Here is a 16,203-nt window from a genome sequence, read left to right on the forward strand (position 1 = left end):
ACTTTACAGAGAGAATCAATATCTCATCATTAACAGTTAAAACTACAACTTTAAAAGATTGGGCTTACCCAGGTTCAGAGGCTAGGTAGCCTCTTTACCTTGACCCATCCCCCTTCCCTCTCTCCCCACGGCTGCTGGGGGTTGAGGTAGGAGTGGGGGGGTGAGCAGGATATACTGAACGTGGGTGATGCTTCCAGGCAAAGGTTGCCTCAGGGCCCAAGGTCTTTACCAGTGGGGCCCATGCTGTAGCTGCTGTCCCCTCCCCCCTCCTGCCTTTTACCAGGTGGGGGAGGGTGAATTCAGAGGTGGGGGGGAGGGTGAAACTCTTGTCTCCTATGAGAAGGATTAACAGATACCTTCGACTCAAGAGGAAGGGAGTGGGAGAAGGGAGTGACCAGGGTTGTAAGGAGATGTTTCAAAACTCCTTAGTGATCAATCACAAAACCTCCAGAATCTGCTAAGATATTTTTAGCTGTTCTAACTTTTCCCTGTCGCCTCCATGAAAGAAGATTCAGGGGTATAGAGGGAAGGGAGTAAGTAAGCCTTAGGGAAGTACCTGTAGTTTTCCCAATTCCCTAGCTCTGAGAGAATTGACAGAATTGGACATATGCTTCCTGACCGGGCATCTGTCCTTGTCCTCTACCCTGCAGAAAGCGTACCCTGGTCCATGGCCTCGAGCCGAACCAGTGGACTAAGATGGACTAAGAGACTGACACAGGCTGAGTGTGAGACAACCTCGTAACTGTGTGCCTGAAAAGCACTTTCAAGCCTTCCTACGTGCTTGGGAGAGTGACCCCAACTGCAGGGCAGGATAGAGGAGGGGAGGTTCCAGTCTTGGCTGGAGAAGACCTTGGGGTTAGGCAGCTTCCCCGTACAGGTCACCAAAATGTTGAGGACTAGAGGTTTAGGGGTGCTGGGACCCCAAAATCACAACATTTGGGTCCTGCCTGAATGAATTCCACCCAAGCCTTCTTTCAGCCAAAGACAAGGTTTATTGGAACATCAATTGGGGATGAGTAAGATTTAAAGAATCTGCCATATTGGCCAGACTCTTAAGGAATGTAATCATTTGTATCGCTAATGCAAGTGGGCCAGATCTTAAGAATCTGAGCCTACTGCTACTATTAATAGCTAGAATATACATAGCATTTTAAGATTTGCAAAGCACTTAAAAATATTATTTTATTTTTTCCTCACAACAACTCTGGGAGCATTCAGCCCCAACTAACATACTTGCTGTTCTCCATATACAACATTCTGTCTTCCTACTCCCTGTTTTCACAGAGGCTGTCACTCATATCTGGAATGTCCTTCCTTATCTCCTCCACCCATTAGGGTAGATGGCTCCTTTCAAGGCTCAGCTCAATTGCTGTCTCTTAGAGGCCCTTCCCTATTCCCATAGTTGTTAGTGTCTTTCAATTTATTTTGTTTTGATTTTGTATATGTTTTGTATTTACCTATTTGTATATATACCATAAAATGTAATCTCCTTGAGCACAGGGACCATCTCACTTTTGTATTCATGGCCTTAGCACTTATCATTGTGTTTGTCACACTTGAAGTACTGAAATACTTGTTGATTGATAGATTTCATAAGATATATTGGAGGAGAAAGACACTGGAAATCAGGAAATCTAGCAAAAAAAGTGTAAAGTAGTATAATGACTTTGAGAATGGCAGGGACAGGACAGATGCAGTAGCTGCTGAGGAGATAGAATAAGCAAGAATTTGTAGGTAGCTGGAAATTTGGAATGAAGGATATGGAGGTAGCAGAGGTTATTAGACGATGAATATAAGTATAGATGAGTGGAAGGGTGGTGATGGAGGGAGGAGCAGATTTCAAGGGGAAATGGTAAATTCAATTTTAGATATGTGGAATTTGAGATTCTGGAGGCATATCAGGATTAAGGTAATCAAGAGCAAGTTATAAATATGTGGCTAGATGTCTAGGAAGAGGTCAGGGAAGGTGATATTTTTAGAGTCTTTTACGTAGAATAATCAAAGTCATAGCAAAGGATAAAATCACCAAGGGAAAGAGTGTAGAGACAGAAGAGAGGAAGGCCAAAATTAATACAATGGGCATCAATTATATTTAAAGGATGGAAAGTGAGTGAGATATAAGCAACAGAGATCAGGAAAGAGTGGTCAGAAAGGCATGGGAAAAAGCTATGAGAGTTTGCTGGCACAGCAAAGTAAGGTGAGGATATCAAGAAGGAGAGAATAGTATAAAGTGTCAAATACTTCACGAGTCAACCAGTCAGTTAAAGGAGTTGAGGGTTCAACAACAACAACAACATTGATTTAGCAGTAAAGAGGTCATTAATGAACTTGGAAAGAGCTGTTTCAAAACTGGGGCAGTGATAGAAATCTAATTGCCACAATTTGAAAAGTGATTAAGATGTGAGGAAATTTAGATAACTCTCTCAAGTTTTGTAGGAAAGTCAAAGGAAATTCTTTAAGTTAAGTATGACTAATGACCCAAGTGGCCTCCTCCCACAAAGAGTTCCAGCTCTGGACTCACACAGACCCAGATTTATTTTAGAGTATTAGGCTTTCTCTCTCTCTCTCTTTTTCTATTTCTTTCTTTTTTTTCTTCTAGCTTTCCCCTCTTTCCACTCCTCCCCCAGAGTAAAACTTGGGGAAAATTTCTAAAACAAAAGTTTAGGTATGTCTTGCATCTGAGGTTTCCCAAAATTATGGAGAATAGCATCCTTTCCAGAAAAGGAACTTATTGTACAATAAGCATATCTGGTATAGGATATGTTTGTTTCTTGTATCTCAAAAACTACTCAAGGATTATAAATGCATATTAACAAATATAGAATCATAAAAAGAGTAGTGATATACACTCTTCTGAGGAAGGTAAAGAAAACTTTATGAGAAATGGAATTCCCATTCAAAATAACTATAAAATTCATAAAATATTTGGGAGTCATTGTGCTAGAAAACTCAAAATGCTTATATAGATTTGATTACAAAATACTTAGAGAAATAAACAATTTAAGTATCAGGAAGAATATTCAGTGTTCATGTCTGAGCTTTGTCAGTACAATAAAGATGACAACACTACCAAAGTTAATTGACAGTACCAATTAAACTAGGGATTTTTGCAAAACTTAATAAAATACTAAAATTCATTTGAAGGAACAAAAGATCTAAAATATTAGTAGGAATCATGGAAAAGGTAGGAATGAAGGAGAAATAGCACTTCTCAATTTTAGACTGTTACAAAGCAGGAGTTATCAACACCTTTTTGTGGGGGTTTAAAAATAGAAAAGTAGATCATTGACCCACTCCCATTATTTAATAACTTCTGGAAATGCTAGCAATAGCAATAAGATGAGAAAGAAATTAAAGGAATAATGATATATGAAAAAAATGAAACTAACTTTAATGCTAATGATATGATGGAAAATGCTAGAGAATCAGCAAAGATACAAATCACAATAATTAATACCTTTAGCAGAGTTGCTGGCTACAAAATAAATCATCAAAATCAACTGCATTTCTAAATAAAAAAAATCCCAAGAGGCAACAATAGAAATGGAAATCCCATTCCAAATTACTACAAAATTCATAAAGTTTCTGGGACTCCATCTACCAAAGCACATGAAAAATTTGTATAGATTCAATTACAAAGTGGTCCTTAAAGACATGAAAAGCAATTTAAATAGCTAACAGAATATTCAATGCTCATGGCAAGGCTATGCCAGTATAATAAAAATGACATACTACCAAGTTAATTTCTACTTTTAATGCTATACAAATGAGATTATCAAAGGAATATTTCATGGAAGTTGATAAAAGAATAAAATTCATTTGGAAAAGCACAGTACCTAGAATATCAAGGAAAAGGATGAAAAGAAATAGTCATCAAAACCATCTGGCATTGGTTAAAAAATATATTAATGGAATAGACTAGACAAGGGCAAATCAGCAACAATGGAATTTGGTAATCCAGTGTTTGATAAAGTGGAAAACATAAATTACCAAGGTGGGGGACTTATTTGATAAAAACTACTGGGAAAACTGGAAAGCAGATTGGTAGAAATTAGGCTTAGACCACCTTCTATCATCTTCTAGAATACCTATGTGGACAGGGGACCTTAAAATGAAAGATCCCATTATAAAAAACAATTAGAAGAGAAGCAAATCATGTGAGATACATTTCATAGTTATGGGCAGGAGATGTATTTTTAACCAAACAAGATAGAGACAACTAATTACAAAAGATAAAATAATTAACTTTGATTACATGATACTGGAAAGCTTCCACTTTTCAAATTAATACATCTAGGATAAGAAGGAAGGTGGTCAAATGGGAAAAAAAAACAATCTTTGTGTCAAATTTCTCTGATAAGGGTTTGGCATCCAGTCCTTATAAATAATGTACATATATAAGACCAGGAGCCATTCTCCAATAGACAAGTTGTCAAAGAAGTAAACAGAGTTCTTAAAAAAAAAAGAATTGTATATTATTAACAAGCATACTCAAGAGTTCTCCAATGCATTAATAATAATAGAAATGTAAACCAAAACAACCCTGAGATTTTACTTCACATTCTGCAGAATGGCACAGATGACCAAAGATGTCAATATTCAATGTTGGAAGGGTTGTGGAATTCTAATACATTGTTGGTGAAGCTGTTTATTATAAACAACTGTATATTATAAACAATATAAAATTGTTATATAAATATAACAATTTTGGAAAGCAATTTGAAATTATGCAAATAAAGTGACTAAAATGTTCCTACCCTTTAACCCAGAGAGTCCATGATTGGGCTTGTACTCCAAGAAAACCATTGACAAGAAGAAAATGCCTATATATTCCTATAGCAGCACTTTTTGTGATAGCAAAGAATTGGTAACAAGGTAAATGTACATTGATTGAGGAATGACTAAACAAATTGTGGCATGTTAATGAAATTTAATATTATTATGCTGTAAGAAGTAGTGAATGTGATGAATACAGAGAATCAGAGAAAGATCTATATGAACTTATGTTGAATGAAGTAAACTGAGCCAAGAAAACAATATTCCCAAAGATTACAACATTGTAAAAGAAAGAACAAGCAAAAAAAGTGATTGTTGCATGTTTTCAGACTTTTTCAGAGTATTAATTATGCTGATTTTTTCCTCTTTTTTATTTTCTTTAAAAAATACTATATGTTATATGAGATGACTGTTTGGGTAAGATAGAGAGAAAGATATTAGGGAGAACTATGATGATACAAAGAAAGACATTAGTAAGAACTTAAAGAAAAGTAGGTCAGATCTTACTGTCAAGGGGTAGAGCCAAGATGGCGGAGTAAAAGCAGTGATTTGCTTGAACTCTCCCCCAAACCCCTACAAATACCTGTAAAAATTATTCTAAGCAGATTCTAGGGCAGCAGAACCCACAAAAAGACAGAGTGAAACAAGTGTTTAGCCCAAGAGAACCTGAGTGGTTGATAGGAAAGATCTATTGTGCCAGGCTGGGAGAGGAACTCAATTCATTGTGGGCACCACAAGCAAAGACAGGGCCAGAGGAAACCTGGAATAGGCCTGAGGGGACTCAATAACAGGTAGCTGTGGCAGTGTTCACACTTCTCAACCCACAAATACAAAAGACAACTTATAAGGTCGGTGGGAAAGGTCTGTCGGATCTCAGTGAGAAAAGAGCATGGTCCCACCCAGGCCGTATCGCAGCCCCAGGGTGGCGGTGGTTGCTTCCAGAGTTCTTGGCCCACAGAAGATGGTAGAATTGAGTGGCCAATCAGAGGGGGGCTTCAGGGATCTCTTTGCTGGCACTGAGGCAGGATTGTCTTGCTTTGTCCATGCTTGGATCTGGGTCACAGTTCTGGGTGGTGATCCTGGGGCAAAGAGTGCTGGTGTGGTGGAGCTTGTGGTGGTGGTAGAGAGGGAATCTTCCTCACAGTTCCAAGGCAGAAGAGTGCTTGTGGTCACTCATGAACCAGAGAATAGGCCAGGAAAGGAATAAACACCTCTCCCTTGATTGTACCACTTTGGAAGAACAGGAAATGTACAGGTCCCTAGAAGTATCTCTGAAAACAGCTGCACAAAACTCCCAAAGCTTGGGACAGTACATTCTCTACATTGGAAGCAGACTCCTACTTAAAACTCAAGTGATTGGCTGGGAACATGAGCAAACTGTGCCAAAAAAGTTAGACCATAGATTTTTCTTTGGTGACAAAGAAGATCAAAATATACAACCAGAAGAAGACAACAAACTCCTACATCCAAAGCTTCCAAGAAAAATATGCATCAGTCCCAGGCCATGGAAGAGCTCAAAAAGGATTTTGAAAATCTAATAAGAGAAGTAGAGGAAAAATTGGGAAGAGAAATGAGAGCGATGCAAGAAAATCATGAAAAACAAGTCACCAGCTTGCTAAAGGAGACCCAAAAAAATACTGAAGAAAATAACACCTTAAAAATAGACTAACCCAAATGGTAAAAGAGGTCCAAAAAACCAGTGAGGAGAAGAATACCTTAAAAAGCAGAATTGGCCAAATGGAAAAGGACGTCCAAAAGGTTACTGAAAAAAATAATTCCTTAAAAATTGGAATGGAGGAAATGGAAGCTAGTGAATCTATGAGAAATCAAGAAATTATAAAACAAAACCAAAAGAATGAAAAAATAGAAGACAATGTGAAATATCTCTTTAGAAAAACAACTTACCTGGAAAATAGATCCAGGAGAGAGAATTTAAAAATTGTTGGACTATCTGAAAGCCATGATCAAAAAAAGGGCCTAGACATCATTTTTCAAGAAATTATCAAGGAAAACTGCCCTGATATTTTAGAACCCAGAGGGCAAAATAGAAATTTAAAGAATTCACTGATCCCCTCCTGAAAGAGATCCCAAAGGAACACTAGGAATATTGTAGTCAAATTCCAGAATTCCCAGGTCAAGGAGAACATACTGCAAGCAGCCAGAAAGAAATTGAAGTATTGTGGAAACACAATCAGGGGAACACAATATTTAGCAGCTTCTACATTAAGGAATCAGAGTGCTTGGAATATGATATTCTGGAGGTCAGAGGAGCTAGGATTAAAACCAAGAATCACATATCCAGCAAAACTGAGTATAATCCTTCAGGGGAAAAAATGAAAATTCAGTGAAATAGAGGACTTTCAAGCATTCTTTATGAAAAGACTAGAGCTGTATAGAAAATTTGACTTTCAAGATACAAGATTCAAAAGAAGCATGAAAAGGTCAACAGGAAAGAGCAATCATAAGGGACTTATTAAAGTTGAACTTTTACATTCCTACATGGGAAGATAATATTTGTAACTCATGAGACCTTTTCAGTACTAGGGTAGTTGGAGAAAATATATATATATTATAAAGAGTGAGAGAGGATTATAATGGGAGAAAGAGAAAGAGAGGTAGAATGGGGTAAATTATGTCACATAAAAGAGGCAAGAGAAAGCTTTTACAGTGGAGGAGAAAAGGGAGAAGGTGAGAGGAAATGAATGAACCTTACTCTCATTAGATTTGACTTAAGGAAGGAATAACATACACACTCAATTGGGTATGGAAATCTATCTTACCCTACAAGAAAATAGGGGGAAGAGGATAAGAGGGGTGGGAATAACATTAGGGAGGGCAGATTGGGGGAAGGGTTAATCAGAAGCAAACACTTTTGAGGAGGGACAGGGTCAAAGGAGAGAACAGAATAAATGGAGTGCAGGATAGGATGGAGGGAAACATAGTCTTTCACAACATGATTATGGAAGTGTTTTGCATGACTACACATGTATAACCTATATCAAATTGTTTGCCTTCTCAATGAAGGTGGGTGGGGAGGGAGGAAGGGAGAGAATTTGAAACTCAGAAGTTTTTAAAATGAATGTTAAAAATTGTTTTTACATGCAAATAGGAAATAAGATATACAGGCAAAGGGGTATAGAAATCTCTCCTGCCCTACAGGAAAATAGAAGAGGAAGGGGATGACTGAAGAGAGGCTGTGTGATTGAAGGGAGGGCAGATTGGGGGAAGAGTTATTTAGAATTCACCGCCTTGGAGTGCGGGGAGGGGAAAGGTGGGGAGAAAATTTGGAACTCAAAATCTTGTGGAAGTGAATGTTGGAAACTAAAAGTAAATGAATTAATTTAAAAAATAAATATAAAAAAGAAAAAAGAAAAGAAAAGTAGGTCAGTGGAGCAGGTTAGACAAGGAAGAAAAATCAGAAATAATGGAGCTCAATAATCATGTGTTTGATAAAGTCAAAAACATAAATTACTTGCTAAAGAACTTCTTACTTGATTAAAAAAAAAACTGTTGGGAAAACTTGAAAGCAGTCTCTCAGAAACTGGACTGAGACCAATACCTTATGGTATATTCCACAGTACATTCCAAATGAATACAACCTGAATATTAAAGATCATGCTATTAAAAATTTCAATAGAAGCAGAGCATACACCTTCCCCAGCTATAGATAGATGTATTCTTAATGAAAAGAAGGTATAGAGGCAATTACAAAAGATAAAATAGAAAATTTTGGTCACATGAAATCAAAAACCTTTGGTGGAAACCAAATTAATTGATTCAGGATAAGAAGAGAAGTAGGAAAAAAAAATCTTTGTATCAAATTTTTTAGATATCCAAAAGTTTGATATCCAAAGTGTATAGACAAATAGCAAATATGTGAGACCAAAAGCCATTCTAAAAGTTGGAAACACATGGATGTCTGTCATTTAAGAAATGGCATAAAATTATGGTACATGAATGTAAGATAATATTGCTATGCTCTAATAATACTAATATTAATAATAATAATAATAATAATTTGCTATGCTCTAAGAAATAATAAATGAGATGAATGCAGAAAAGCATAGGAAAAATTAAAGTTATGCAAAACAAAGTAAGGAGAGCCAAGAAAACCATATACACATTGACCACAACAGTGTAAATTTAAAAAACCCAAAACAATAGAAATATACATTCCAGAACTGCAAAGAACAAGCTTGGCCCCAAAGAAGAAATATGACAAGACAACTCTCCTAGCTCCTTTAGAGAATTGGCAAGGGCTATAGGTGTATGGGGTTGGGTCTTTGGTGGGTATTGATGAGTACATATATTGTCAGATTTTAAAATATGTTGATCTTTATTCTATTCCTCTCTTAAAAATAAAAAAACAAAAAAAATCCACAAAACTTTGTTATATAGGATGAATTTCTGGGAAGGAGAGAGATATAGGGAGAAATTTCAGTGATGTTAAAATATTAATTACATATGTGTGTATATACATACACATGTATATATGCATATGTATATGTATATATATGTGTTTAAATGCAGACATATTAAGTGGGTAGTTGAATAATATCCTTTTGGATGATCTCTATCTCAGTAAAATAGGAAAGAAGACAGTACTGGGATGGAGTGGGAGCAAAATTAAGGAAAGAGGAGGTTTGAAATAGTTGCTATATGGAATAGGAATGGGATTTGATAAATAATAAAAAAACAATGTTGAGGGTCCCAAGTTTGTGTAGCATAAATGTATAAAACATAATGATTGGATCTTTAGCACTATACTGGAATGTCTAAAATTACAAACTGTACTATTTTGTTTTTTTCCCTGCAAACAAATAAACAATTATCAAAATTCTCTTTTAAATGTAATATAGAACTAACTTTTTTTTCAATCTATATTGTTGATTTTTAGGCTAAAGAACTTATAGAGAAATTTTTTGCCCAACAAGTGGTAGTTCTGGGAAAACATTTTCAGATACTTCCTGAGATATACTATATTGAAGGTACTCTGCAAACAGTGTGGATTAATCATTGCAGTCCAGGATATGGGATGAATGCTTTGTTACATCCAAATTGCCCTGAATGTTGTGGTATGTAATTAGTTGTCAAGTCACATTACTAAATTAGTCTGTTCTTAGTTTTTTAAGATAATAATTACACTTGCATTTTTGTTTAAAATTGCTATTTAGTCACGTATTTAACAGAAGTGCAGTTTTATGTTTTGAGAGAAAAGAGAAAACTTGAGAAAGACAAGAATGGAATTGATACAAAAATTGGTATTGGTGTTACAGTAGGTGATGGTGGGAAAATGGAAGTGGCAGATTGTAGGCTCAAGAATCTGATAACAGAATTGTAGCTATTTATACTCAGAATCACAGAATTTGAGAATTGGAAGGAAGCTCGATAGCAATCTTTTTCAAAACTCATGCACAAAAAAGGTTTTCCAACTATACAACATCAGCTTCTGCTTAAAGATCTCCAGAGAGGTCTTCAATGCACCACTTTTCCTGGCAACCAGTTTCCACTTTTAGACAGCTCCAATTGTTAGTAAAATTTTCCTGACATTTCCTAAATTGCAGCATCTATCCATTACTCTTTGCAACTTTTTTCTATTGTTGGTGGGTTTGCACTCTGGACATAAGTGGTCTCTCCTCCACATAACAACCTTTAATTCATGTATTTGAAGACTGCTATCATGTCCCCTATAAGGCTTCTTTTCTCCAAATCAACCATGACTAGTTCCTTCAACCAGTCTCCACATGACATGGAGTTAAGGCCTTTTACCACCTCCTTTGGACATGTTTCAAATTTTTAATCTCTTTCATAAGCTTTGGCACCTATAATTTAACACAATACTCCAGATGAAGTCTTTCAAGGGCAGAGTATGGTGGCAGTATTATTTTGAGATTCTTAGAAGTTATTCTTCTCTTAATGCAACCCAAGATCATATTAGGTTGGGATTTTTTTGGCTGCCATATTTTACTGCTGACTCCTACTGGGCTTGCAGTGCACTAAAACCCCTAGATCATCTTCACAATTGTTGTCTAACTATACCTCTCCCATCTTATACTTGCAAAATTGATTTTTTTGTACTCAAATGCAAGACTTTATATTTATCCGTAATTAAATTTATCTTATTCAACTCAATGCTGTAGATCTTTTTGGATGTTGAATCTATTATCAACTTTTGTCTGTGTAAATTGGATGAAATCATTCTCCATACTTTTATTCATTAATAAAATGTTAAACCGTACAAAGCATAGATATTTACAATGCTATACTAGAGTCTTCCCACCACATTGAATAATTAACAACTCCTCTTTGAGTCCGTCCTTCTAAAGCTAGTTTTGAATCAGGTATTGTTACTGTCTAAACCATATCTCTTCATGAGATGCCCATCTTTTTTTACATTTTTAATTATTTTATTTTATATTTTTAATTAATAAGCATTTGTTTTCTCTCCATCTCATGTTCCCCTCACATTAGAAAAAGAAAAGGAAAACCCTTACAACAACTATCCACAGCCAAATTTAACAAATTCTCACATTGACCATGTGTAAAAGTTTATATTATGAAAGAGTTTATCTAAACCTTTGCTAAATGTAAGTAAACTATAACTACAACTTTCTCCATGGGTTCTGGTCCAGTAAGCCTGTCCACAAATGGAAACAAGGTTACTTTAGCCTGTTCTGTTCTTAATGAAGATATTTTCTTTGTAATCACCTCTTCACTTTCTAGATGTTGAGCAACTATCCATTTAATACTCTATTCTAGAACTTCTCCAGGAATAGCGGTCAAATTCACTGAATGACAGCTTGCACACTGTTTTATTCTCCTTCTAGACAATCAAGATATTTTGTTTTTTCTCCAATCTTGTGGTAACTCTCCTCTTTTCTGTGATATTTCAAATATCACAGTGGCATAATAATCATACCTGCCAGTTCTTTTAGTTCTGAAGACATAGGTCATCTGGGGCAGGTGACTTGAAGTCACAAAGGGCAGTCAGGTGCTCTCTGACCATCTATTATCTTGAGTATCAACTCTGTCATTTTTGTTCTGTCATTTCCAATGTAAAGGTCATTTTCTTTTGCAGAAAAAAAAATCCAAACTCAACAGGATTGGAGCAGTTCTTGCTATAACTTCTATCTTCATCAGTTGTCATTTTCCTGTGCACCCCTAAACTAAGATCTTGGACCCAATTTTTGATCTTCCTCTTTCTCTCAACACATCTAAACAAAACCTTTCTTGATGTCCTTAGCTTCCTTCCCCAATCCTATTCATTCAAAGCTTTGGCATTCCTGGCACACTTTTTTATAGAACCAGGCCATGCTCTTACAGTTATCTTCTTTTACCTTTCTTTGCTTCCCTCTTTGTACATTTCTTTTAAAAATCCAAGTTAGTTGGTAAGCTCCCTGTGTATCCATATTGTTCTCTTCAGACAAAAGGTATTTTTACTCCTGATTAAAATTGTTTCCTTTTTTGTTTTCATAATTTTGTCCCTGAGCATCTTCAATCCCTCCTGAGCTAACTTCCTCTGAAGCATTTTAGAGCATGGGATCCTATCTTTCCTCTAAACTCTTTCACATATCATTGGTACATACCTTCCCTTTCCTTCCCTTCCTTTTTGTAAAAACAAACAAATAAACAAACAGTAGAACAAGAAAAAGTGAAACAAGGAAAGACACTCTTCCTAGCCTACACAAAATCAAAACTCATTGATATTGATTTAATTAGCTGCTTTATTTACTTTTCTCTTTAATTTTAAAAAGTGAATGCTATCTCATTTTAATGTTTTCTTGGTATTTGTTTTCATGAATCATCACCGTTCTTTTATCTGACTTTTTAAAAATCTTTTTTTATTATAGATTTAAATACTAAAACTTAAGTAGAAAATAAGAAAAGAAAAAGAAACATGTCATGTGCACAGCAGAATGTAAGACCGGACTCAAAATATATAGCAATAAATTTCCATTTCAAGAAAGCCTATGTAATAAATACTATGAGTTGTGTCGGGAGCTGTCCATCTTTTCTTTGCTTCCTTGTGAGTTTTCTTTTGTTCTGTGCTGTTCACTTTTTACTTTGTTCTTTTTTCCCCTCTTCCTCTCCCCTCGCCCCAGAAGGCTAAAATTAAGCTTGGATATATTTATTTATAGATATAGATACATACACACATTGCATATATACATATATAAACATATGTTTTACCTAACAAATTCTACTCCTAATCTTTGTTTTTATGTTTGTATGTCTCTTTTATTTCTTATCCCTCCTGACTTTTCTACTTTACTTCTACCTGCTATCTTGCCCTCTTATGACTTAATCTATTCTGCCTCTGAAGATTCCTTCCTATCCTCCCATTCTCATAAATCTGAACACCCTCTTATACCCCCCCTTTAACCTATTCCTTCATCCTACCTTCTAAAGATCCCTCCCTTAAAACTGGAAAAGAGTATGGCAGAAACTAGACATAGACCAAAATCGTATAACCATATACCAAAATAAAGTCAAAATGGGTACGATTTAGATATAAAGGCTGGTACTATAAGCAAACTGGGAGAGCACGGAATAGTTTACCTGTCAGATTTATGGAGAACGGAAAAATTTATGACCAGATAAGAGATAGAGAATGTTATTAAATACAAAATGGATAATTTTGATTACATTAAATTGAAAAATTTTTGCACAAACAAAGCCAGTACAACCAAGATTGGGAGGGAAGCAGAAAACTGGGAAAGAATTTTTACAACCAGTGTCTCTGATAAAGGCCTCATTTCTAAAATACATGGACAAATAAGCCAAATTTATAAAAATACAAGTTGTTCCTCAATTGATAAATGACCAAAGGATATGAATAGGCAATTTTCAGAGGAAGAAATTAAAAGTATCTACAGTCATATGAAAAAATACACTAAATCACTATTGATGAGAGAAATGCAAATCAAAACAACTCTGAGGTACCACATCACACCTATCAGATTGGCTAACATGATAAAGCAGGAAAATGATAAATGTTGGAGAAGTGTGGGAAAATTGGAACACTAATGCATTGTTGGTGGAGTTGTGAACTAATCCAACCATTTTGGAGAGCAATTTGGAACTATAACCAAAGGACTATAAACCTCTGCATACCCTTTGACTCAGCAATATCACTTCTAGGGCTGTATCCCAAAGAGATCATACAAATGGGAAAAGGACCCACATGTACAAGAATATTTATAGCAGTTCTTTCTGTGTTGGCAAAGAATTGGAAATAGAGGGGATGCCCATTAATTGAGGAACAGCTGAACAAGTTGTGGTATATGAATGTATTGTATGTATGTATATAATGAATGAATGTAATGAATACTGTTGTGCTATAAGAAATGATGAGCTGGCAGACTTCAGAAAAACCTGTAAAGACTTGTGTGGACTGATGCTGAGTGAAAGGAGCAAAACCAGGAGAATGTTGTATACAGTAACAGCCGCATTGTTTGATGATTAACTTTGATAAGCTTAGCTTTTCTCAGCAATGCAAGGATCTAAGACATCCCCAAATGTCTCATGATAGAAAATACTATCCACATCCAGAGAAAGAACTGTGGAGTTTGATTGTAGATCAAAGCATATTATTTGCTCTTTTTTTCTGTTTTGTTTTGTTTCTTCTTTCTTGTGTTTCCTTCTGTTGGTTCTAATTCTTTACAACATGACTAATGTGAAAATATATTTAGTAGGAATGTATATGTAGAACCTATATCAGATTGCACGCCAACTTGGGAAGGGAGACGAAGAGGGAGGGGGAGAAAATTTAAAACTCTAAAGCTTATGGAGGGGGCAGCTAGGTGGCACAGTGGATAAAGCTCCGGCCTTGGAGTCAGGAGGATCAATCCTGCCTCAGACACATGTGATCCTAGGCAAGTCATTTAGCCCCATTCCCTAACAAAAACCAAAAAAAAAAAGCTTATGGAAGTGATTGTTGAAAACTAAAAATAAATTAATTAATTTACAAAAAAAAAGATCCCTCTCCCTCTCCATTCTCCCAAGCATCCCTCCCTTATCCTCCCATTCCCATTAATCTAAAAACCTTCTATACCCCACTGTAACCTATTGCCTCACTCTCCCCTCTAGAGATCCCTCCCTTATCCTCTCCCCACTCTCTATCACCTTAGCGTTTTATTTCCTTCTGAATTTAGAAGAGTTTTATACTCTTCTAGATATATTTGTATTGTTTTTTCTTGAACCCATTTCCAACTAAAGTAGGTTTCCAGAACTAAAAGCCCTTCTCCCTCATCTAATTCCTCTGTGTTGGTTCTTCCTCTTGCACTTCATTTGAATAAGATAATTACTCTTTTTAACTGTCCCTAAATGGTTTTACTTTTTAAAATCATGTCATGCTCAAATCTACCCCAATCTTTCTTAAAAGCTACTTAATTACTAATAACAATCTTAGGCATATGTTTTACATTTTACATACATAAAAGATAAACAGTCTGTCCTTATGGAGTCCCTTGGAATTAGTCTTTGGCATATACATTATATTTCTCTTGGATCTTGTATGTCAAATCTTCTATTAAGTTTAGGCTTTTTTTTAAACAAAGTCCTGAAAGTCTGATAATTCACTGTGTCCATTTTTTTTTTCATTCAGGATTATGCTTAGCTTTGCTGGGTATGATATTTTCAGACAAAACACCACTTTTTTGCTCTTCAATATATAGTGTTCCAAGAGTTGCGGGTTTTTAGTGTCACCACTGCTAACTCTTGTGTGATTTTAATTGTGGCACTACCCTATTTAAATTGTTTTTTTTCCTTGTTGCTTATAATATTTTCTTCTTCATCTGGGGATTTCAGATTTTGACTATAATATTTCTGTGAGTTTTCCTCCTCAGATCTCTTTCAGGTGGTGATCAGTGGATTTTTTTCTATTTATACCTTTTCCTCTTGTTCTAATGCTTCAGGACAATTTTCTTTAATTATTTCTTGTATTATTATATCAAGATTCTTTTTTTCATTTTAGCTTTCAAGTTAGTCTGGTTATTCTTATGTTTTCTCTCCTTGATCTGTTCTCCAGATCAGTTGTTTTTCTTATGAAATGTTTCACGTTCTCTTCTATTTGTTCTTTCTTTATATTTTGTATTATTATTTCTTGATGTCTTATAACTTTGCTGGCTTCCCCTTGCCCAATTCTGATGTTCAAGGAGTTGATTTTTTTTTTCCTTAAGATTCTGGATCTATTTTTTCTAATTGGTTGACTTTCTTTTTATAATCTTCTTGTTTTTCTTGCATTGTTCTTTTTTTTTTTTTTAGTTTTTCCTCAGTCTCTCTCGTTTTATTTTTAAAGTTTTTTTAAGTTCTTCTATGAATTATTTTTGGGCAGGTGACCATTTGACATTACTCTTTGGGGTAGAAGAAGGTTTCTTTGCTTCAGTATCATCCTCTGAAGATGAATCATGCTCTTCTTTATTCTCA

At 35.5% G+C, this 16,203-nt stretch overlaps 1 protein-coding gene across 3 annotated transcripts in view; it reads left to right on the forward strand.

Annotated features, from left to right (window-relative positions):
* ZPBP (zona pellucida binding protein) overlaps nucleotides 1-16,203 on the forward strand; it is a 122,617-nt gene that overhangs the window by 73,631 nt on the left and 32,783 nt on the right. For all 3 annotated transcript variants that reach the window (XM_027837095.1, XM_027837097.1, XM_027837096.1), the window contains one exon: nucleotides 9,674-9,851. In XM_027837095.1, coding sequence (XP_027692896.1) covers nucleotides 9,674-9,851 — 178 coding nt within the window. The remainder of the gene's footprint in view (nucleotides 1-9,673; nucleotides 9,852-16,203) is intronic.

This window comes from Vombatus ursinus, unplaced genomic scaffold (genome assembly GCF_900497805.2).
Source record: "Vombatus ursinus unplaced genomic scaffold, bare-nosed wombat genome assembly UNPS02014820.1, whole genome shotgun sequence".
In the NCBI taxonomy this organism is placed as follows: Eukaryota; Metazoa; Chordata; class Mammalia; order Diprotodontia; family Vombatidae; genus Vombatus; species Vombatus ursinus.